The sequence below is a fragment of the Protopterus annectens genome, chromosome 9.part0 (genome assembly GCF_019279795.1).
Source record: "Protopterus annectens isolate FY-2018-M chromosome 9.part0, PAN1.0, whole genome shotgun sequence".
Taxonomy (NCBI): Eukaryota; Metazoa; Chordata; order Ceratodontiformes; family Protopteridae; genus Protopterus; species Protopterus annectens.
Genome location: NC_056743.1, coordinates 1,948,216,785 through 1,948,240,598, shown reverse-complemented (window position 1 = coordinate 1,948,240,598; position 23,814 = coordinate 1,948,216,785). Strand labels below are relative to the sequence as shown.

Genomic DNA, 23,814 nt, shown 5'->3' with positions numbered 1-23,814 from the left:
AGAGGGATTCAGCAGATCCTAGTTCAGGAAGAGATTCCTACTACACTGATAGAGTCTCAGCAGGGGTCTGAACCGCGTAGGGTTTTTTCCTGCAGACATCCCCCAAAAGAAAAAACAAAAAAAAAATGTATTTCCCTTGCTGATAGAGATCCCCAGCGTAACTGGCAGGATTTTACTCAGGGGATGTTTAATGCTTTAATGGCCTTGAAAACCTCCTCAGAGAGTCTCTGTGCCTGCACCTCCCTGGTCATCTAAGCCTCTTAAGAGGCCCGGGGAAGAGTCCTGTAATGAGGATTTGGTTACTGGGGAAGAGTTTTTGGCATACTCATCTCAGATCCCGTCTCTTTTGGATTATGGATCTGAGGAAGAGGATTCTGTTAGTCAGGATTCTCCTTTAGAAGAATTTTTTTTTCGGGACACCATTTCTTGTATGATGGAATATTTCAAATGGAATTGTTCTCAGGTTTCTGATATTCAGAAGAGGGATTATGAACTCCTCAAGATGGAGTGTCACAGACCATCTGCTGTTCCTCCAGTTCTGGCTGCCCTCTTGGATACCTTTTCAACAGCCTCTGTTGCCCCTGATTCTCATCCTCCAGCCCCCCCCCCCCCAAGAAACCTGAGAGATTTTACAAGGTGCCTGATTATTGTAAGTTTCTGTATAAATGTCCTTCTGTAGGGTTTGTCTCTTCTGACACACCTTCTAAGCTTTTGCCTGCTACTAAACTACTTCTTTCAGACAAAGACAGTAGAGTCATGGAACATTTAGGAAAAAAGGTCTATACTGTTGCCACCCTGGCTTTTAGGGCTATTGCCAGACTCATTTGACTAGGTATGTTGTAGCCATTTTTTTCTCAAGCTTCTCATGTAATTTGTGACCTTCCTGATACTGAAGGGAAGGTCTTGGCCCTTTTCTTGTTGGGTTCTACCTCTCAAGTGGCTCAACACTCTATTAAGTGCAGTTGTGATACAGTTGATGCTTCATCTAGGACTGCTGCAATTGTTTCTGTTCTGAAGAGTTACCTTTGGCTTCGTCTTCAGTTTTTACCTGATGGCATTAAAGCTAAGTTGTTGGATGCTCCTTTTGATAATAAAACTCTTTTTGGTTCTGTTGATACTGAACTTTTTAAGTCCGTCCAAGACAAGGTCAAGGCCTTGCAGGACTTGAAACATATTTTTGTTTCTTCTATTTCTAAGTTTCAGAGAAATTATCCCCCCCAAATCTGCTTTTGTTCACAGGCAGTCTTGCCTTCCACTCAAAGTTAAAAAGAGGCTAGGCATGTTCCTCCAGTTAAGTCCACTCAGACTTCTACTTCTCAGAATCCTCCTTTTCAGGACAAACCAGTCTCTGTTTGACAGCTGGCATCCCCTTTCCCTCGGCCAGGTTCCCTTCATCTTTCCCTGTCCCTTCCCAATTGGTTGTGTAACACAAGACTCTTGGGTTTTGTCCATCATCTGCCAGGGGTATTTCAAGGTGTGGAAATCCCTTTCTCCCCTTCTGGGCATCCCACAACCTCCTCAGAAACAGCTTCCTTTCTTTCCAGAGGTGATTTACGCTCTTCTGGCCCAGGGCACCATTCAAATTGTGCCCCTACCCAAGAAGGGAAGGGTCTTTATTTCAGGTTGTTCCTGATTCCCATGAAGGATTGCACCTGGTGAACCATTCTAGCCTTTTCTCAGCTCAACACCTTTTTAAAGATCCGCTCCTTTTGGATGTTGTCCCTTAAACCTTATTCCCTCCTTTTCTTCCCCAGACTTTCGTAGTAACTCTGGACCTACTTTCACATCCCCCTCCTTCCCCTTTTTAAGGGTGTTTTTCATTTTTCTGTTTCTTCCTTGCATTTTCAGCGTCTGCTTTGCTGTTTGGCCTCTGTACTGCCCCAGGGATTTTCACCAAATGCCTTGCTGTTGTCATTGCCTTTTGCATGATAAGAGGGGTTCAGATCTTTCATTATCTAGACAGCCTGCTCATTCAGGCTTTGTCCCTGAAGTTCTGCATTAGGACCCCCAGTTTATTGTTTGCCTTTACCATAAAGTATCAAAAAACAGTCCTAGTTCCTTCTCAAGATCATGTTTTTCTCAGTTGCAGGATCCAGACCATTCATATGCTGGCATTCCTGCCTAGACCTAGAGCCCCCTCTCTGATTGCCTTTTTCCAATCTCTTTTTCCTCTGGCTTAAGTCACAGCTAGGGATTTTCTCTTGGTTCTGGGGTTTGTAGCATCCACCATTCCTGTGCTGCTTCTAGCCAGACTGTATATGAGAAAATTCGAGTGATACCTCGAGTCAGTGTGGCTTTAACACTGTCATCCCCTGGATTTCCTAGATGTTCATCGTGTTTCACTGCTGCAGTCATTACACTTGGGTTATCCTGCTGTCAGGCGGTCCCGCAGTCGGCCAGAGTTCCAAAGTCTTGGTCCGGCGTCTGTTGCTGTTGCTTATTCCCTGACGTCAGTGCGCCAGGGGTATATAAGATGCAGCCGACGCCATTTTCTTCAGTCTTTCTTGCCGCGCTGTGCCTGAAGCAAAAGCAGTTCGCAAGTGCCGGTCGGCCGACTCCTGAGATTTTCAAATTCGAATTTCAGAATCGAAGTCTTCAATAAAGCTAAGTACCCCGTTGGAGAAACTTTTTCTTGCCTCAGACCGATGTCAGTAAAAGTTAATAATTGCATTTCTTGTGGGAAGCAAATACCTCATAAGGATTTTCATTCTTACTGTATTCCATGCCTAGGCCCAGACCACGACGTCACTAGTTGTCAGTTTTGTGCTAGATTTAACAAGCGCACTACTAAACGTCGGTTTCATTTTGCTCGCCATTATTTTGGCCGAAGGTTCAATTATACCATGCCGTCAGAACAACCGACGACCGGAATACACAAAAAACGCAAAGACAAAGATAAGGACAGGCATCGAAGGTCTAAAACTGACAATGAAGCCTCTTCTAGGCCAGTCGCCGGTTCTCAGTGAGGCGCATTCGCAGCCCCTGACACCCGCTACCTCAGAGCCACAGGCCGCCTCCGACTCCCACGTGGAGATTTCTAGGCCTCTGGAAACTCAAGGTATTGGGCCTACGGAAATTAACCCCTCAGATGGGTCCGGAGCCGCTGAGCAGGCATTTGCTTCTGAGGGTGTTTTCAGACCTTCACAGCTTACCATCAAAACAACAACCAAGTCTAAAACTCCATTAAAGACAAAGAAACAAGTACAGCATTCACCTGGACAGGCCTCCATGCCTAAAACAAACAGATGCTCAAAATGGCCCAAGACCTAATTACTCTGATCAGGGGTTCTCATCCCCCTACTGATAAAAGGCCTAGGCAGGATACAGACTATGATTCCTCTGACCAGGTTTCCATTTCTTCTGATTCCTCTTCAGACCAGTGATACTCTTTACCCCCCTGTGAGGACTCTGATGCTGAAGAATCTATCCCTTCAGCCTCTCCTCCTGAGGATTACTCTTTTGGGGAAACTTTACATACCATGAGGGAGCATTTCCATTGGGAGAGCCAGGATTACTCAGAATCCAAGAAAGGGCTCAGAGATTTTCTTTATTGCCTCAGCAAAGGCCCTTGCTATTCCACCTGTGTTAGATATTGTGGATGATGTGTTCTCTGAATCCAGTTTAACCCCTGATTCTTTGACCCCAGCTCCAGTCAAGCCAGATAGGTACTATAGAGACCCTGACTCTCTCAAATTTCTTTATAAAAATCCTGCTGCTGACCCAGAAACTATTTCCCAGGGTCCCAAAGGGGTAAAGGCTTCCACTGCTAAAAATCCAGTTCCCTCTGACAGGGATTCTAGAGCATTAGATAGATGGGGGGCAACTTTAGCAGTAAGGGCTTTAAATTGCCAGTTCCACATGCTTAAATACAAACAGTATTTAATGTCTCTGTTAAAGCAGAAAATGCTTACAAGCTCAGAAGGTCCTGACTATAAGGAAATGCAGGATTTATTGCATGCAGCTGAACAAGTGGGAAAAAATACTCTGCAATGTGGTTTTGATTCATTAGAGGCTTCTTGTAGAGCCGCAGTTACAGGATCTGTGATTCGAAGGCATACTTGGTTAAAAGAACAAGGTTTACCTGATCATGTTAAGGCAAAATTATTGGATGGTCCTTTACAGCATGATATCTTGTTTGGTGTTAAGGCAGAAGAGGTATTAAAGAAAATGGAGGATAAGGCAAAATCTATGCAAACAGTGAAGGATTTCTTACAGGTGCAGCCACCTCGATTTAGCAGAAATTGGCCTTCTAAAAATTGGTTTTTTCCAGTGTCAGACAGACTACAGAGAGGCAGATACGGACGCCCAAGAGGTAGATCTCAGCCCCAAGGTTCTTACAGACCACGACAGTGGGGTGCTTCTACCCCAAAAGGAGGAGAAGACAAGTCACAACTTTATAGGAAACAGTCCCAATGACTTCCCCCTTCACATGCCAAGCACTTACCTTTTGGCAGCTCCCTTAGGGGGAAAACTAGCTCTTTTTTCACAAAATTGGCATATAATCACCCAAGACAAATGGGTTCTGGATATTGTGTCTCAAGGTTACAGGTTCAAAAAACAGTCCTAGTTCCTTCTCAAGATCATGTTTTTCTCAGTTGCAGGATCCAGACCATTCATATGCTGGCATTCCTGCCTAGACCTAGAGCCCCCTCTCTGATTGCCTTTTTCCAATCTCTTTTTCCTCTGGCTTAAGTCACAGCTAGGGATTTTCTCTTGGTTCTGGGGTTTGTAGCATCCACCATTCCTGTGCTGCTTCTAGCCAGACTGTATATGAGAAAATTCGAGTGATACCTCGAGTCAGTGTGGCTTTAACACTGTCATCCCCTGGATTTCCTAGATGTTCATCGTGTTTCACTGCTGCAGTCATTACACTTGGGTTATCCTGCTGTCAGGCGGTCCCGCAGTCGGCCAGAGTTCCAAAGTCTTGGTCCGTCTGTTGCTGTTGCTTATTCCCTGACGTCAGTGCCAGGGGTATATAAGATGCAGCCGACGCCATTTTCTTCAGTCTTTCTTGCCGCGCTGTGCCTGAAGCAAAAGCAGTTCGCAAGTGCCGGTCGGCCGACTCCTGAGATTTTCAAATTCGAATTTCAGAATCGAAGTCTTCAATAAAGCTAAGTACCCTGTTGGAGAAACTTTTTCTTGCCTCAGACCGATGTCAGTAAAAGTTAATAATTGCATTTCTTGTGGGAAGCAAATACCTCATAAGGATTTTCATTCTTACTGTATTCCATGCCTAGGCCCAGACCACGACGTCACTAGTTGTCAGTTTTGTGCTAGATTTAACAAGCGCACTACTAAACGTCGGTTTCATTTTGCTCGCCATTATTTTGGCCGAAGGTTCAATTATACCATGCCGTCAGAACAACCGACGACCGGAATACACAAAACGCAAAGACAAAGATAAGGACAGGCATCGAAGGTCTAAAACTGACAATGAAGCCTCTTCTAGGCCAGTCGCGGTTCTCAGTGAGGCGATTCGCAGCCCCTGACACCCGCTACCTCAGAGCCACAGGCGCCTCCGACTCCCACGTGGAGATTTCTAGGCCTCTGGAAACTCAAGGTATTGGGCCTCGGAAATTAACCCCTCAGATGGGTCCGAGCCGCTGAGCAGGCATTTGCTTCTGAGGGTGTTTTCAGACCTTCACAGCTTACCATCAAAACAACAACCAAGTCTAAAACTCCATTAAAGACAAAGAAACAAGTACAGCATTCACCTGGACAGGCCTCCATGCCTAAAACAAACAGATGCTCAAAATGGCCCAAGACCTAATTACTCTGATCAGGGTTCTCATCCCCCTACTGATAAAAGGCCTAGGCAGGATACAGACTATGATTCCTCTGACCAGGTTTCCATTTCTTCTGATTCCTCTTCAGACCAGTGATACTCTTTACCCCCCTGTGAGGACTCTGATGCTGAAGAATCTATCCCTTCAGCCTCTCCTCCTGAGGATTACTCTTTTGGGGAAACTTTACATACCATGAGGGAGCATTTCCATTGGGAGAGCCAGGATTACTCAGAATCCAAGAAAGGGCTCAGAGATTTTCTTTTATTGCCTCAGCAAAGGCCCCTTGCTATTCCACCTGTGTTAGATATTGTGGATGATGTGTTCTCTGAATCCAGTTTAACCCCTGATTCTTTGACCCCAGCTCCAGTCAAGCCAGATAGGTACTATAGAGACCCTGACTCTCTCAAATTTCTTTATAAAATCCTGCTGCTGACCCAGAAACTATTTCCCAGGGTCCCAAAGGGGGGTAAAGGCTTCCACGGCTAAAAATCCAGATCCTCTGACAGGGATTCTAGAGCATTAGATAGATGGGGGGCAACTTTAGCAGTAAGGGCTTTAAATTGCCAGTTCCACATGCTTAAATACAAACAGTATTTAATGTCTCTGTTAAAGCAGAAAATGCTTACAAGCTCAGAAGGTCCTGACTATAAGGAAATGCAGGATTTATTGCATGCAGCTGAACAAGTGGGAAAAATACTCTGCAATGTGGTTTTGATTCATTAGAGGCTTCTTGTAGAGCCGCAGTTACAGGATCTGTGATTCGAAGGCATACTTGGTTAAAAGAACAAGGTTTACCTGATCATGTTAAGGCAAAATTATTGGATGGTCCTTTACAGCATGATATCTTGTTTGGTGTTAAGGCAGAAGAGGTATTAAAGAAAATGGAGGATAAGGCAAAATCTATGCAAACAGTGAAGGATTTCTTACAGGTGCAGCCACCTCGATTTAGCAGAAATTGGCCTTCTAAAAATTGGTTTTTTCCAGTGTCAGACAGACTACAGAGAGGCGAATCTGACGCCCAAGAGGTAGATCTCAGCCCCAAGGTTCTTACAGACCACGACAGTGGGGTGCTTCTACCCCAAAAGGAGGAGAAGACAAGTCACAACTTTATAGGAAACAGTCCCAATGACTTCCCCCTTCACATGCCAAGCACTTACCTTTTGGCAGCTCCCTTAGGGGGAAAACTAGCTCTTTTTTCACAAAATTGGCATATAATCACCCAAGACAAATGGGTTCTGGATATTGTGTCTCAAGGTTACAGGTTCAAAAAACAGTCCTAGTTCCTTCTCAAGATCATGTTTTTCTCAGTTGCAGGATCCAGACCATTCATATGCTGGCATTCCTGCCTAGACCTAGAGCCCCCTCTCTGATTGCCTTTTTCCAATCTCTTTTTCCTCTGGCTTAAGTCACAGCTAGGGATTTTCTCTTGGTTCTGGGGTTTGTAGCATCCACCATTCCTGTGCTGCTTCTAGCCAGACTGTATATGAGAAAATTCGAGTGATACCTCGAGTCAGTGTGGCTTTAACACTGTCATCCCCTGGATTTCCTAGATGTTCATCGTGTTTCACTGCTGCAGTCATTACACTTGGGTTATCCTGCTGTCAGGCGGTCCCGCAGTCGGCCAGAGTTCCAAAGTCTTGGTCCGGCGTCTGTTGCTGTTGCTTATTCCCTGACATCAGTGCGCCAGGGGTATATAAGATGCAGCCGACGCCATTTTCTTCAGTCTTTCTTGCCGCGCTGTGCCTGAAGCAAAAGCAGTTCGCAAGTGCCGGTTGGCCGACTCCTGAGATTTTCAAATTCGAATTTCAGAATCGAAGTCTTCAATAAAGCTAAGTACCCTGTTGGAGAAACTTTTTCTTGCCTCAGACCGATGTCAGTAAAAGTTAATAATTGCATTTCTTGTGGGAAGCAAATACCTCATAAGGATTTTCATTCTTACTGTATTCCATGCCTAGGCCCAGACCACGACGTCACTAGTTGTCAGTTTTGTGCTAGATTTAACAAGCGCACTACTAAACGTCGGTTTCATTTTGCTCGCCATTATTTTGGCCGAAGGTTCAATTATACCATGCCGTCAGAACAACCGACGACCGGAATACACAAAAGCATAAAGACAAAGATAAGGACAGGCATCGAAGGTCTAAAACTGACAATGAAGCCTCTTCTAGGCCAGTCGCCGGTTCTCAGTGAGGCGCATTCGCAGCCCCTGACACCCGCTACCTCAGAGCCACAGGCCGCCTCCAACTCCCACGTGGAGATTTCTAGGCCTCTGGAAACTCAAGGTATTGGGCCTACGGAAATTAACCCCTCAGATGGGTCCGGAGCCGCTGAGCAGGCATTTGCTTCTGAGGGTGTTTTCAGACCTTCACAGCTTACCATCAAAACAACAACCAAGTCTAAAACTCCATTAAAGACAAAGAAACAAGTACAGCATTCACCTGGACAGGCCTCCATGCCTAAAACAAACAGATGCTCAAAATGGCCCAAGACCTAATTACTCTGATCAGGGGTTCTCATCCCCCTACTGATAAAAGGCCTAGGCAGGATACAGACTATGATTCCTCTGACCAGGTTTCCATTTCTTCTGATTCCTCTTCAGACCAGTGATACTCTTTACCCCCCTGTGAGGACTCTGATGCTGAAGAATCTATCCCTTCAGCCTCTCCTCCTGAGGATTACTCTTTTGGGGAAACTTTACATACCATGAGGGAGCATTTCCATTGGGAGAGCCAGGATTACTCAGAATCCAAGAAAGGGCTCAGAGATTTTCTTTTATTGCCTCAGCAAAGGCCCCTTGCTATTCCACCTGTGTTAGATATTGTGGATGATGTGTTCTCTGAATCCAGTTTAACCCCTGATTCTTTGACCCCAGCTCCAGTCAAGCCAGATAGGTACTATAGAGACCCTGACTCTCTCAAATTTCTTTATAAAAATCCTGCTGCTGACCCAGAAACTATTTCCCAGGGTCCCAAAGGGGGGTAAAGGCTTCCACTGCTAAAAATCCAGTTCCCTCTGACAGGGATTCTAGAGCATTAGATAGATGGGGGGCAACTTTAGCAGTAAGGGCTTTAAATTGCCAGTTCCACATGCTTAAATACAAACAGTATTTAATGTCTCTGTTAAAGCAGAAAATGCTTACAAGCTCAGAAGGTCCTGACTATAAGGAAATGCAGGATTTATTGCATGCAGCTGAACAAGTGGGAAAAAATACTCTGCAATGTGGTTTTGATTCATTAGAGGCTTCTTGTAGAGCCGCAGTTACAGGATCTGTGATTCGAAGGCATACTTGGTTAAAAGAACAAGGTTTACCTGATCATGTTAAGGCAAAATTATTGGATGGTCCTTTACAGCATGATATCTTGTTTGGTGTTAAGGCAGAAGAGGTATTAAAGAAAATGGAGGATAAGGCAAAATCTATGCAAACAGTGAAGGATTTCTTACAGGTGCAGCCACCTCGATTTAGCAGAAATTGGCCTTCTAAAAATTGGTCCTTTCCAGTGTCAGACAGACTACAGAGAGGCAGATACGGACGCCCAAGAGGTAGATCTCAGCCCCAAGGTTCTTACAGACCACGACAGTGGGGTGCTTCTACCCCAAAAGGAGGAGAAGACAAGTCACAACTTTATAGGAAACAGTCCCAATGACTTCCCCCTTCACATGCCAAGCACTTACCTTTTGGCAGCTCCCTTAGGGGGAAAACTAGCTCTTTTTTCACAAAATTGGCATATAATCACCCAAGACAAATGGGTTCTGGATATTGTGTCTCAAGGTTACAGGTTCCACTTTCACACTCTACCAAGGCCAAAAGGAATGCCAGACCTGACACAAAATCAGTGGGCAGAGGCACAAAAACAAATTACAGCCCTCATGGACATGAGAGCTATTCAAAAAGTGCCACAACAGGAACAAGGACAAGGATTTTACTCAAGACTTTTCTTGGTCCTCAGAAAGGACAAAGCCTTAAGACCCATACTGGACTTATCTACTCTAAATACTTACCTGGATGGTCCGAAATTCAAAATGTTGACACTACAGCAACTTCTTCCCATGCTGGGCAAGAAGGCTTGGCTTGTTACTTTGGACCTCAAAGAGGCATACCTGCATGTCCCAATCAGACAAAATTGCAGAAGATACCTCAGATTCACAGCTGGCACAATGCATTACCAATTCTCTGCACTGCCCTTTGGCTTATCTACTGCGCCCAGGGTCTTCACAAAATGCCTGGCACCAGTAATTGCATTTTGCAGACAAAAAGGAATTCAAATATATCCCTACTTGGACGACTGTCTTATTCAAGCAGAGAGCAAGGACAGTCTTATAAAGCATCTGGCGTTTGTAAAAAGATTGCTAATTTGCCTAGGGTACACAGTAAACGAAAAGAAGTCAAAACTAGTGCCCTCACAAGAGATAATATTCCTGGGTGCCAGCTTAAATACAACGGCCCAGATGGCTTATCTCACGCCAGACAAAGGCAACTAACTCAGTACTTTCAATTGATGGCAACAAAAACCCAACTCCCTGCAAGAAAAATTCTGCAGGCCTTGGGGTTCATGGCGTCCTGCATACTACTAATACCACATGCCAGACTGCATATGAGGAAATTACAATGGTACCTAAAAAGTGTTTGGACTCAACACTGTCACAGTTTGGAAACAGTAATACCACTTATTCCCTGTCTACAACAGGAGTTTCGATGGTGGGCACAGACATGTCACCACAACAAGGGACAACCTTTCACTTTACCCACAGCCAGGCAGACACTAACAACAGATGCTTCGGATTACACCTGGGGAGCACACATGGCAGGAAAATGTATTCAGGGCAAGTGGGATGCAGACCAAATGCATCTTCACATCAATCAAAAAGAGATGCTAGCTGTACAAAATGCCCTAACAAGGACCTTCTGCATCCAGGACAACTATTACTAAAGACGGACAACACCACAGTTATGTGGTACATAAACAAGCAAGGGGGCACTCATTCCTATCCCCTCTGCAGACAAGCCATGACTTTGTGGAACACAGCACTGACCTATCAAGTTCATCTGCAAGCACAATTCCTGCCAGGAAAGAAAGATACTCTGGCAGACGACTTAAGCAGAAACATCATGGATCCTCACGAGTGGAAATTAAATCCACAAGTATTCAGCATGATAACACAAAAATAGGGGTGCCCAGACATAGATCTTTTTGCCTCCCCTCTGAACTGCCAACTACAGACATTCTGCACAAGGACTTACCACACACAAGCATGGAAAGTGGATGCTCTCTCGTTCAGCTGGAAAACCCTAAAAGTTTATGCCTTCCCACCACTGCCTCTCCTTTCAAAGGTACTCCTAAAACCCAGACAAGAAAGTCCAAAAGTGATCCTGATTGCCCCAGACTGGCCACGCCAGCACTGGTACCCAGTCTTAAAGAACTTGGCTCAAGGCCCAGCATGGATTTTACCTCAAATTCTTCATCTTCTGACTCAACAAAACAATCATATCCTGCACAGCCAGCTCAAATCCTTAAACCTGGCTGCATGGCAGATTACTTAGCCGAGCAGCCAACATCTCTCTCTAAAGCTGTTATGGATGTCATTTTGGAGGCCAGGAGGCCCAGCACCAGGAAATCCTATTCAGAAAAGTGGAAGAGATTCTGCGCCTGGAACCAGGCACAAAGCTTTGATCCTCTTGTTCCAAATATTCCTCAGATATTACAATACTTAACTGAGATGCTGGACAAAGGCCTATCCTTTTCATCCATTAAGATCCACGCCTCTGCCATCTGAGCTCATTACAACACGGATCCTCCTATTTTCTCTCATCCATTATTAAAACAATACCTCAGAGGGGCTAAAAGCATAAGACCGCCCCGGATAGCACCAACACCAACTTGGGACCTCAACTTTGTCTTGGAAAAACTAACTTTACCTCCTTTTGTGCCAGCCAGTTCAGCAGAATTAAAATATGTGTCATGGAAAACTGCTCTGCTTCTGACAATAACATCAGCACGAAGAGTCTCAGAGTTACAGGCACTAATGGCAGTGGAACCTTTCATCATTTTTCATCAGGACAGGGTTTCTTTAAGAACAAACCCTACATTTATGCCAAAGGTAGTATCCAATGTGGCTCTTAACCAAACTATTCACTTGCCAACATTTTATCCAAATCCCCAGAATAAAGGGGAGAGACTTCTGCACTCATTGGACATACACAGGCAATTACGCTTCTACTTGGACAAAACAAAAGCTTTCAGAAAAACTGAGCAATTGTTTGTAGCATATGCTGCAAGATCACAGGGAAAGGCTATTTCAAAGCAGACCATTTCAAAGTGGATAGGACACTGTATCCATTTCTGCTACACACAGCATGGAAAAACTGTGCCTAGCAACATTAGGCCACATTCCACCAGGGCAACAGCCACTTCAACTGCCTACCTTAGAGGAGTACCTACCAAGGATATTTTGGAAGCTGCAACTTGGAGTTCAGTGCACACCTTTACCAAGCATTACCACTTGCCTCTTTACTCTAAATCCAGAGCTGGATTTGCCACTGCAGTGCTGCAGGGCCTCATAGCCACCCCGAATCCTTTATAGACCCAGCCACCCAACCTCAGCTTTGGGATTCAACCCAAGTGTAATGACTGCAGAAGTGAAACACGGTGAACATAGTACAGTTTTGTACCTACCATAAATGTAGATGTTGGAGTGTATTCACTGCTGCAGTCCAGGTTACCCTCCCTCCATCCCCTCTTTCTTAGCTGGGACTTATCTATACCTTTCTACCCTATACAACCTATGTGGTGCATTTGCTTGTAACTGAAGGTATTGTTTTTATTTTTTATGTATGTTTTATTAGCAATATGTATTGCCTACCTATTTGGGGGCGTCTGACATCTGGGGCAAGAAAAACTGAAGAAAATGGCGTCGGCTGCATCTTGTATACCCCTGGCGCACTGACGTCAGGGAAGAAGCGACAGCAACCGACGCCAGACCAAGACTTTGGAACTCTGGCCGACTGCGGGACCGCCTGACGGCAGGATAACCCAAGTGTAATGACTGCAGCAGTGAATACACTCGAACATCTACATTTATGGTAGGTACAAAACTGTACTTTTCTTTCCTTTCCTGTCTCAGACTAGAGCTTCAGTGGTGGATTCATCAGCTTTCTGTCAATCCAGGGCTTGCTTTCCAACCCCAAGTCCCATCTGAAGAGCTCTTTTTGGATGCCTCAGACAGGGCAGTAGGGAGCTTCCTTTGATTCTCTCAAGGTCCAAGGTCTCTGGCCTCTCCATCAGAGGTCAGATCACATCACCATCATGGAGATAAGAACTCGTCTTTTAGCTCTTTAGACATTTCATTCCCTGTTTCTTCCAGGCCCCCTCAAAGTTTTCACAGACAATATCACAGAGATGTGGTATGTAAACAAAAAAGAGGGGACATGGTTTTACCTTCTTTGCAGACTGTGTCTTCAGGTCTGGGATGTAGTTTTCCAGTATCAAGTGACTCTTCAGGCAGTCTACATTCCTTCAGAGCAAAATAAAGTGGCAGACTCTTTGAGCAGGTCCGGCATACAGACTTATGAATGAATGCTTCCCAGAGATGTGTTTATGGCCATTGTCCATCAGTGGGGTATTCCTCAGGTTGATCTTTTTGACTTCCCACTGAACGGGCAAGTTCTTCTCTTCTCTTCTAGAATCCCAAGTCCTCTGGCTTGGAAGGTGGATGCCTTATCTTTTACTTGGAAGGGGATGTTTCTGTACGCCTTCCCTCCTCTTCCCTTGATTCCAAGGGTCCTGCACAAGATCAAGCAAGACTCCCCCAAATTCTTGCTGGTGACTCTCTTTTGACCTAGACAGAGTTGGTTCCCCCTTCTTTTTCTCAGCTGGGGCAATCACAAGTTACCTCACCAGGTGGACCTTCTCACACAAGACTTGGGGGTCTGTTATCATTGTCCATTCTTAAACTGATGCTGTGGGTAATAGGGTTTTGATCCCTTTTAGGCACCTCTTTGCCCAGGACATGCTCTGGGTTCTGCAGGAGGCCAGGAAACCCACTACCAAGAAATCATATTTGTCCACATGGAAGAGATTTTCTGTCTGATGCCTGTCTCATACCCAGGATCCCTTTTCAGTGGGAATCCCTCTGGTTTTGTCATATTTGTGTGAATTACTCTATTTTGGGTTAGCGTATTCTTCAGTTAAAGTTCACCTCTCGACTGTTTCTACTTGTTTGTCCTTGACTCTTCCTGTAACCTCTAAAGATGAGGTCGAACAATTTATTAAAGGCATTCTTCAGATCAAGTCTCTCAGGAAGCCTATTCTGGCTTCCTGGGACCTTAATTTTGTTCTTGAAGAATTGACTGTCTCCTTTTGAGCCGGTAGATTCAGCTGCCTTGCAACATTGTACTTGGAAGACTGTTCTTTTGAGCCTTACTTCAGCTAAGAATGTTTCTGAACTTCAGGCTCTTATGGCTGTTTCTCCTTTTTATAGTTTTTCACAGGGACAGGGTATCTCTTCATACTAATCCTTCTTTTATGCCCAAGGTGGTCATTAAATTATCTCTTAATCAGTCTGTTAATTAACCCTCCTTTTTTCCTTCTCCACAGTCCGCTAGTGAGAAGGTTCTTCACACCTTGGATTTCCATAGGCAGCTCCGATATTATTTGGGCAAGACTAAAGTCATTTGCACATCTGAGCAACTTTTTGTTTCCTTTCATCCCAGGTCTTTGGGTGTGGCAGTTTCTTGCAAACCATCTCATCTTGGATTTCTAAGGCTGTTTGTTTTTGTTACTCCTTTCATGGTATATGTCTTTCTGCTTCGGTAAAGGCTTATTCTACTAGAGCTGTTGCTTCTTCTGGTGCCTTTTTCAAAGGACTGGATATCAGTTCTGTGTTTAAGATTGCTAATCATTGCAAGTTGGATATTGCTTCCAGAGCAAGATCTGGCTTTACCAGGGCAGTCCTGCAGGGTTTTCTAGAGGGCTCTTCAGTGGCTTTCTCCTCTCAGGTTTCCCCTCGAGCTTTTATACTTTGCCTTTTACATAAGGGATATAGCAACAATGATATGGAAGGACATAGTGCAGTTGTGTCCTTCTCTTCATTATTGCAGCATTCGCTCCCTCCACCCCTTTTACTCTGCCCTATTCTTCTTTCCTTCCTGGCCAGGGATTCTTTTCTCTTTCTGGATGCACATATTCCTATTGGTCCCTAGGGATATTTTGCTCCTCCTGCGGCTTTTCATTTCTGAGGTGCGTACATCTCTACGGCACCGTTATGCCCTACACCTTGCATGAGGAGTGTATTTGTGCTGTACGACATCTGTAAGTTTCAAAGGCTTTGATATACTGACAGGACACTGGGCTATCCTTGGCAGGAGATCCCGTATGTAAGGAATACTACAACAGTGAAGAGAAAGACATTTACTGTTATGGTAAGATTTTACACAGCTGTACTTTCTATATCACTTCTCCCCATCAGCAATACTAATTCTTCACCTACTAGGTCTTATGGCTTCCAGAATCCTTATGGTTCCTTTGGCCAAATTTTACTTGAGACTGCTTCAGTGGAATCTAGCAGTGCAGCAGTCCCAATTTTGCCATCCACTTTATACCAAGATTTGGCTCACTCAGATGTGCAAGCAACACATATCCTGGTGGACAATGTCTCACTCAATGATAGAAGGACATCTGTCCTTATGGACCCCCCCCCCGGTGATGACAGATGCAGCCCCTTGGGGGGTGGGGGCAACTGGGCATTTCAAAGGGAAGGCAGTTCAGGGCACTTGATTGCTTACAGAGGATAACCTTCACATCAATGTCCTGGAGATGAGGGTGGTCCTCCTAGCATTGCAGGCCTTTCAAGGCATCCTCCCCAAGGGTATGATATCAGTGCAGACAGATATTATGCCAGTGGTTTGTACCTCAAGAAACAGGGAGGAACATGCTCCTGTCCCTTGTGTTGAGAAGCCATGAGAATCTGGCAATGGGCGATGTCTACTCACTGCTTTCTAATAGCAGCACACATCCCAGGGTCATCCAGTGTACTGGCGGACAGGCTAAGCAGATCTATGTTGATGTCTTACAAGTGGTCCCTCACTCCAACAGTGACAAGCTTGATTTTCAGTCACTGGCGGCAATCTTGCTGTGACCTGTTTGCGTCCTACCTAAACAAGAAGTGCAGCAGTTACTTTGCCCTGATTCCCCCACAGTGACAGTGACTAAAGGATGCTGTAGTACATCCTCCATGGATACTGTACCTTTATCCAGATCTACTGACACACTCATCCAGAGTGCCACATCTGGACCAGAATGCCATGAAGTTAACTGCTTTATTCTTCCATTTCTAACCTAGCCAGAGATGCCAGGCTTCCCACTTTGGTCTTTCAGATTATATCAGCACCCCAAAAATGAACCGAAACAAAAACATACCTTAAGAATTGGAAGAGATTACCCATTTGGCCATGTCCAAGGGTTTAGACCCCTTCTCTGCCCGCATTCCTTCCATTTTAGAATTCCTGTCAGAGCCTTTCCACATTGGTTCCAATCAAAGTGCAAATGGCATCTCGTTTCCATACGAGTCAGAAGGACATCTTGGTAACCTTTCTTCTATGGCCCCCTATTAGAGACCCGGTACCTCCATGGGATATCCCCATCATGTTACAAGCTTTGACTCAACCATCCTTCACACTGGCTGCATCAGTTAATTTGAAATTCCTCTTTTGGACAACAATATTTCTAGCGGCAGTTACCTCAGCCAAACAGGTTTCAGAGATGCAAGCACTTTCCTGCAAGCCTCCCTATTTTGTCTTTCACAAAGACAGAGTTTTCGTAAGTGCTAATACATCTCTCCTTCCTAAGGTGGCATCCAAGACCAACTTAAATCAATCAATAAATTTACCAGTCTTTTTTTGTAAGATTTCAAGCAAGAGTCTTTACATAATACATCTGCTGGACGTTCATCGCCAGCTTAGGTTTTGTTTTCATAGGACCAAGACAGTTCAGGAAATCAGATCACTTATTTGTGGCATTCTTAAAACCTTAACTGGGCAAAGCAATGGCTACAGTTACTTTGTCTAGATGGTTATCCAAATCCTTTTTCTTCATTTACAGTAAGAAAGGCTTGTCTTTGCAATCTAAGCCTAAGGCTCATTCTACAAGGGCAGTGGCCACTTCAACTGCTTTTGCCAGCAGAATACCAATTGATATTTGTGCAGTGACTACTTGGTCAACAATTTGTACATTTATGTCTCATTATAAGCTGGAGGAACAATCTAGATCACACTTCTCCCTTGGCTCTACCATTCTTTGGACTGTCCTTCCTTGATATCACCCTGATCTTTACGCTTGGGAATCAGTCCCATACTTGAATTGGATGAAAATAGACAACATTGGATATGAATGTTATGTATTTACCATAACGATAGATCTATGTTATGTGATTTTTGTCCAGTTCAACCTCCCTCCCACCTGCCCCCTTCCAAATTGTCACGTATAGGGTTCTGATGATCAGGTCAACTCTGCCATACCTTGTCTGTGGGCAGTCCTAACTGCTTTTTGCCATAACCTTGAATTTTTTTTTCTATCTTGCATTTTGGAGTTAGTTTAGAACAGGATTTAACCCATTGATATACAGTTTTATTGGTCTGGTTATGAGTATAATACCTAAAGAGGAGCAAACTCAATCTTAGTTATTGATGAGTTCAGGAAATTATGGGTAGGGGAGGAGTTAGAGCCCTGGAACAGAAGAGCTTCAGAATAATTTCCAAGGTCTGATCCAATAGCCCACAGGTGAACCGTACGAAAATCAGACAACATGGATCTATCGTACGTAATTGTAAAAACAGAAGTATGAAGTTCCTATGTGGATGTGCAACAATAAACGCACTTTTTTGTTGTGGAAATGGGCGTATATGTTCAGCAGTTTTGATTATATTAATGGGACAAAGATGAATATTCAGTTTAAGTATTGTTACTCAGAGAATTAGTTATGCTGTCAGGTGTCCCTGAATTCCATTGTATGTAGGACAGAATAGCTGAAAATTATTTGCATGTTTTAATCTGCAGAAAGTACTCCGGCAGTGCAAGGCTTCAGTGCCTCCTACACATTTAGACCATCAGCTGCACAGACAGGGACAACAGGTGGAGTTGTCTCGATCTGTATTAGCAGCAAGCTTAACTATAGGTTGGTTAAACAGTGTGATACCCTAGAATCTATCCATGTGCAAATGGGTCTATATTAGATCAGCGAATGCTTATAAAAGCGAACGCTGATTGATCAACTTTATGTAAGTGAAAGCTTACAATCTCGAACTGTCAGATCAGCGATTTTTTTTCCTAGGGAAAAAATGCTCATCAAACACATACACACAACACAAGCACACCAAACAAACAGAAATCCACACACATACACCTAAAATCTGGCACCTAACCCTACACTAAATTATGAACACACCACTAACTATCCACTTACCTTAACCCAAACCCTAACCCTAAGGTCCATCACTGTCGCACACTCACCTCACCCACTCCCTAACTCACCTAAATCTGCCCTAACCCTCATGTCCACACAATCGCACACATACATAACCTGAGCCCTAACCCTAACTCACCTAACCCACCCTAAAACTCACATCTACACAATTGCACACTTACCTGAATCCAACCCGTAACTTTCCACCACAGCACTGAAAATACCGAAGCAACAGAAACGGACAACCGAATTCTTTCCCTAGGAAAAAATTTGAGTTTCTGTTGCTTCGATATTTGTAACTTTCACTAAAATAAGGTCGATCAATCAGCGTTCGCTGATCTAATATAAACCCGTGCAAATCACCATAGGCAGAGTCCCATACCATATCCTAGCAAGCTACAGGTCACCCTCTGTGTCCCTAGAATCAAGTAACTCATACCTAGTCCTACTGGAGACACTGACCATTAAACCAAATGCTCTCTTCATGGAAGAATTTAACTACTCTTGTGAAGACTGGGGACCATACACTGCCTCATACTCACAGGCACAACGATTCCTGGACTTTATTAACTTAATTACCCTTGACTAGATACTGCACAGACAGACCAGAGGTTCATACTTACTGGACTTGGTACTCACCAATATGAGAGAGCGCCGCACCCCACCAGTGTCACATCTTCACTGTTGAGGACAGACCACAGAGCTGTCTCGCTTGAAATAAAAATCAACTCTATAACCCCAGCAAACCCTGTAACACTTGGGAACTATTGCAAAGCAGACTGCATCCTATTAAGTGATAGTTTGTCAAAATTCAGTGCCTGTTCCAACCCTGAATTCACAATAACCTTAGTGTAATTGGTCACAGAGACTCTGTACAACCATGTAAATGACTGTATAGAGGCTGCTGTACCTACTAGAAGTAAGCCCAAAATAAACTCTAAAACAAACCACACTAGTGGAATCATAACTTTAATCGGGAATATAACATAAGGAAAAGAGTCATGGTTAAAATCAAGAAACTAAACTAAATAGGAAACTGAGGACAAATTTAGTCCAGCAAGGCCAGTTACAATCTGTAATCTGGCCTTTGGACAACATATGCCCAAGGTACTAAGAAAATTATTTTGTCACCCAATGTATAGGTAAGGGCATAGCCTTCAGGTCCAAGGACATCGTAGCGCCATAGCCCTTATCACACCCATTATTGAGTATAATGCCCCCTTTGCCATGTACCTGACCAGACATATGAAACAGGTGAAGCACCCACAAAGGTTCATTACTAGGAGAATCCGGGGTACAAACACATTGTCCTGTATGCATGGCCTTAAATTCATGTCTCTGTACTCTTCCTACAGGTTACTGAGAAGTGATCTATGAGTGGCACATAGGGCATCCTCAGATCCAGCTCTGATGGACCTTTTGCACATCCGCAAAAAGAACAGCATCAAAACCACTTGATCCAAGGACTTAAATGTTGCTTGTGACATAAATAAGCATGTTGGTGAGACAGATATGTGTCTCCGATGATCCCCATGCTCTAGAACAGGCTCCCCATCCATGGGAAGCATAGTCCATTTGTAACCCTGTTTAAGCATAAACTTGACCATTAGAGCAGAAATCAAAACTTCACCCCAGGTCTGGCCCCCCATGTCTCTGATAACCAGAGCAAGGCAGTAATGTCCAAACTAACATACCCCCACACCTAATGTCTAGCAGCTTCCTAACTAACATACCCCTCCTAATAAACACCTCATAATGCAGAAGGACACTGTTGGGTTGGGTTGCACGGCTAGGCTTATAAAGACCGTGGTGGTCATTAGTCTAGTATGTATCTATGAATGTCTTATTGATGCTAGAAGTAAAAGATTAGAAAATTCTGCTACTAAACACTTTCGTTGATGTATGGGATGGTAATGCTGTTGAATTAAAGATAGCTGTTATAGAGCAAGTTTTTCTTCCAAATAGGGAGTCATGTGATGTTAAATGGCAGCTACTTTATAAGGAAACTTTGAGTTTGGTGCTATGAAAGCTAGTCAATTAAATAACAAAAGTCTCTGCAAGACTTTGTTGTGATCTGTGTGTTTTATCCCTTAGTTTGATTGGCCTGCATGTTTCTGTGTGCAGCCTGGTTTATTTTAATTGCTACTGTATTTACTTAGTGCATGTTTGTTGATTATTTTTATACTGTGAGAAGGGATTAGCTGAGGCACGGATGTGTTGGCAGCTTACTCCAAAGTGATAAACAGGCATTTTTAAAATATAGTAAAAAAGCTGTGATGTACAACAGCCGTACAGTACTCTCTTCCAGCTGCAAGTAATAAAAAGTCTGTCTTTTGGATTTTTGTTATCTCTCACTATTTACCTGAAAAATGGTGGTTGCAGAATTGAACAGCGATTCTGTGGGTACTCCTGAGTAAAGCTCATGCTGTGCACTGCCTCAGTGGAGAGATGTCATAGTACCTGTTCACTCATACCATTTTTCCCTTTTCAGGGCAGTGTCAGAATTGAGCATCTGCAGTAGCATGGTATCCATCATGACCCCTGAAGTCCACATATGTAGCAGCATTAAAAGGTGTAACCCAGCCCATCTGGGATCACGGGCTCCTTCCCCATTTATCAACAGGCAGGAGGGAGTTTCACAGAAAGAGTAGGAGAGCTCCTATAGTGGTGCCCTGGAGGTTTTTGTTTTCAGTAGTGGTTATCTGACTCTCTCACACCCTGGCATTCCTGTATAGACCACTGCCTGCTGTAATATGTATGGTCTGATAGCATTCCATGCCTCTTTCCAAAGGTAACAACACTTTCAAACCAATCAGCATGCGTTATACAACTGTCATGATTCTCATTGTCCACCAAGACTTTATGCAGCAACCAGCCTTTATTAGGATAATCACTCCATCCCTCCTTCTGAAGAGGGACAAGAAGTAGTCCCACTGTGTCTGTCTTTGCACCCACCAGCTGCTGAAGTTGCTGGAGCCACTAAATGAACTCTGTCACGTGGATTATACTCAGACTCAGGGCTCTTTATCCGTATATGCCAACTGAGCTGGCATTTATTCAGTCTGGGCTGCTATGCTGCTGGTGTGGTGCAGAGCTTTCCTGTTAACCCTTGAAATGAGAGGAACGGCTGGTATGTCACTTTTTCTCTTGTGAGGGTCAGGATGCAGATTGTTAATCTGTGTCTCCATTTGCATGTGTTCACAACATATCCATATGCTGCAGATTCAGTCTTGTCATGGGACTCCCTTGGGTAGCTTAAAGCTTGAGTTTGAAGTTTATTAGAGTGCAACATGGAATGTGCAAAACTGTATAAAATAAAGCCGTTTCTAAACAATTTTGTCTGTTTTTGTAGGTCTGAACATGAGGAGCTTCAAGACAAGAAAGCATACCAAAGGAAAGCTGAAAACACCTGGAAGAAAGAGCAGATTTTGAAGTCGCTCACAGTGAGGTAAGCAAAGTAGTGGAAGCTTCTGGTTCAGAAACCATTATGTAGAGGTGGTAAGCACTTTGCCCCATTTGCTCCATTCCCTAAAAAAAAGACTAAACAACGAGTGGTTGAGGTTCATCTTATTGTTACTAAGAGTAATGCTTTTTATCATAGGTTAATGGAAAGCTAGTTTCATTTCTTTGTTGCCGTGTTGTGAATTGCTTCTTTTTATAAAATGAATGTGTATACATGGTGACTTATGCATCAGCCATCAAGTGCTCTAACTGAACACTGTTAGCAGTGGGTTTGCTGTTTCATGGAATAGGTAGCCCAGTTTGGAAAGCAGTAGCATTGTTTTGTATTTCTACCCAAGTGATTGACAGTTTGGCATGTGGTGAGTTTCTCCATTCCCACCCCAGTAAAGGGAGCATTTTTATGACAGTATCACCAGGCCTGTGCTTCTACAATGCTCTGGTTCTCATGCCAGCTGGACCTGTGGAAGAATGCTGACAGAATGCAAAGGCTGATGCCTCTCCGCCCTATAGTCTTTACATGCAGCAGACCAAGCTGCATTCTTTTAAGGATTTAATGCTTATCTGCTCATTGAAGAGGTACTCTCCACCTGCACATTCTTTCAGTCATGAGGCCCTAGACCCAAAAGCATATAAACAGTTATTTAGTACTTATAGGTTCAGCTTAACTACTTTTATAATAACTTTTGAGTGTTCAGTGTACAGCAGTTTGATAAAATATAGTTTGCAGTGAAGTGTTTCCCTCCACTTTCCTTATTACAACAGGCACTACACATTTTCTGGTGATACAGCTCTGATGTGTTTCCATATCTCTTTCTGGCACCTTTTGTAATGTGTGTGTGCAAAACAAAGCCAAAAAACCTCCAGGAAAAAATGACTAAGAACACCAAGACTCCACAGCTAGACATCAGCAGAACTGTAATAACAGTGTGGTCAATTCGACCCAACACCAAATAAAATTGCAGTAAACAGTTAGTGAATGCGACCCAAAACAAGGTAAAAGTCCAATAACAATAAAACAGTTAAGCGCTTTCACCTAACCACGGTCAAGCTTCATCAGAACAAATAACTGTTTGAACATTTGTTTAAATGGAACCGGCAACATACACATGACCAATAGAAAAAAAGCATCAATGAGTCATTTTTCTCCCACTTTAAAAATAAATTCACTATGTATAACTCATTATAAAATATGGTGTACAATAATTTAAACATATATTAATATAAAACCCTTATAAAGATTCTTAGCAGCTATACATTTCAATAATATAAATTGTTACATTAAAATTGCTATGTTGTTGATTTTAATTTATGAAACCAGCTCTATAATTTCGCTGACCTCAGTCTAAGGACACTACTAATACTAATGTAATCATTTAAGCCCGGGGGTTTACCTGCTTCCAATTTGATTTGCCAGAACAACTGCCTGTATTCAAGTCTGGCCTCTCAGTTCCCCCCCACGGGCGTCAACAGATGTCACATTTTCAATAATCATAAATTTGAACCTAAAATTAGGGCATTCCTTAGAATGTTTAAAAAGTGTACTGGTTTCTTTTGCTTTTAAAATATCATGAATATGCTCATATACCCTCCTTCTAAGGTTTCTTTCCAACATAAAAACTATTGCATGTTTCACAAACCACTAAATAAACCACCCCAGAAGTATTACAAGTGAAATGTCCCTTACATTTCAATAAATAATTCCTTGATGTTATAAACACTTCATTTTTGTCTATAATATACCTGCATTGATTGCAAGTTCCACATTTGTATGTACTTAATTTGCTGTTTTTTATTTTATCAGTTCCAGTGTCCCCTCTTTCTAACATTTCTTTCAAATTTGTATCCCTTCTTCTAATAAATTTCAGTGCATCAGGTATAAGATTCTTGGTGTCTTCATGCTCCTTGAGAATTCCCCAATGTTTCTTAATAATCTTTTCTATTTCTGTACAAGTAGTAGAATAAGTATGTATAAAGGCAGTGTCGTGTTCTACTTGTGCTACACCCTGATGTTCATCGTGTTACACTACAGCAGTCATCATACATGGGTTATCTGCCGTCAGGCGGTTCCGCAGTCGGCCCGAGTTCCAAAGTCTTGGTCCGGCATCGGTTGCTG

The 23,814-nt window shown here is 43.4% G+C and overlaps 1 protein-coding gene across 1 annotated transcript in view; it reads left to right on the top strand.

Annotated features, from left to right (window-relative positions):
- Nucleotides 1-23,814, top strand: part of KRI1 (KRI1 homolog) — a 1,261,256-nt gene that overhangs the window by 1,227,909 nt on the left and 9,533 nt on the right. Inside the window, exon 18 of the mRNA XM_044084757.1 lies at nucleotides 21,592-21,687. Coding sequence (XP_043940692.1) covers nucleotides 21,592-21,687 — 96 coding nt within the window. The remainder of the gene's footprint in view (nucleotides 1-21,591; nucleotides 21,688-23,814) is intronic.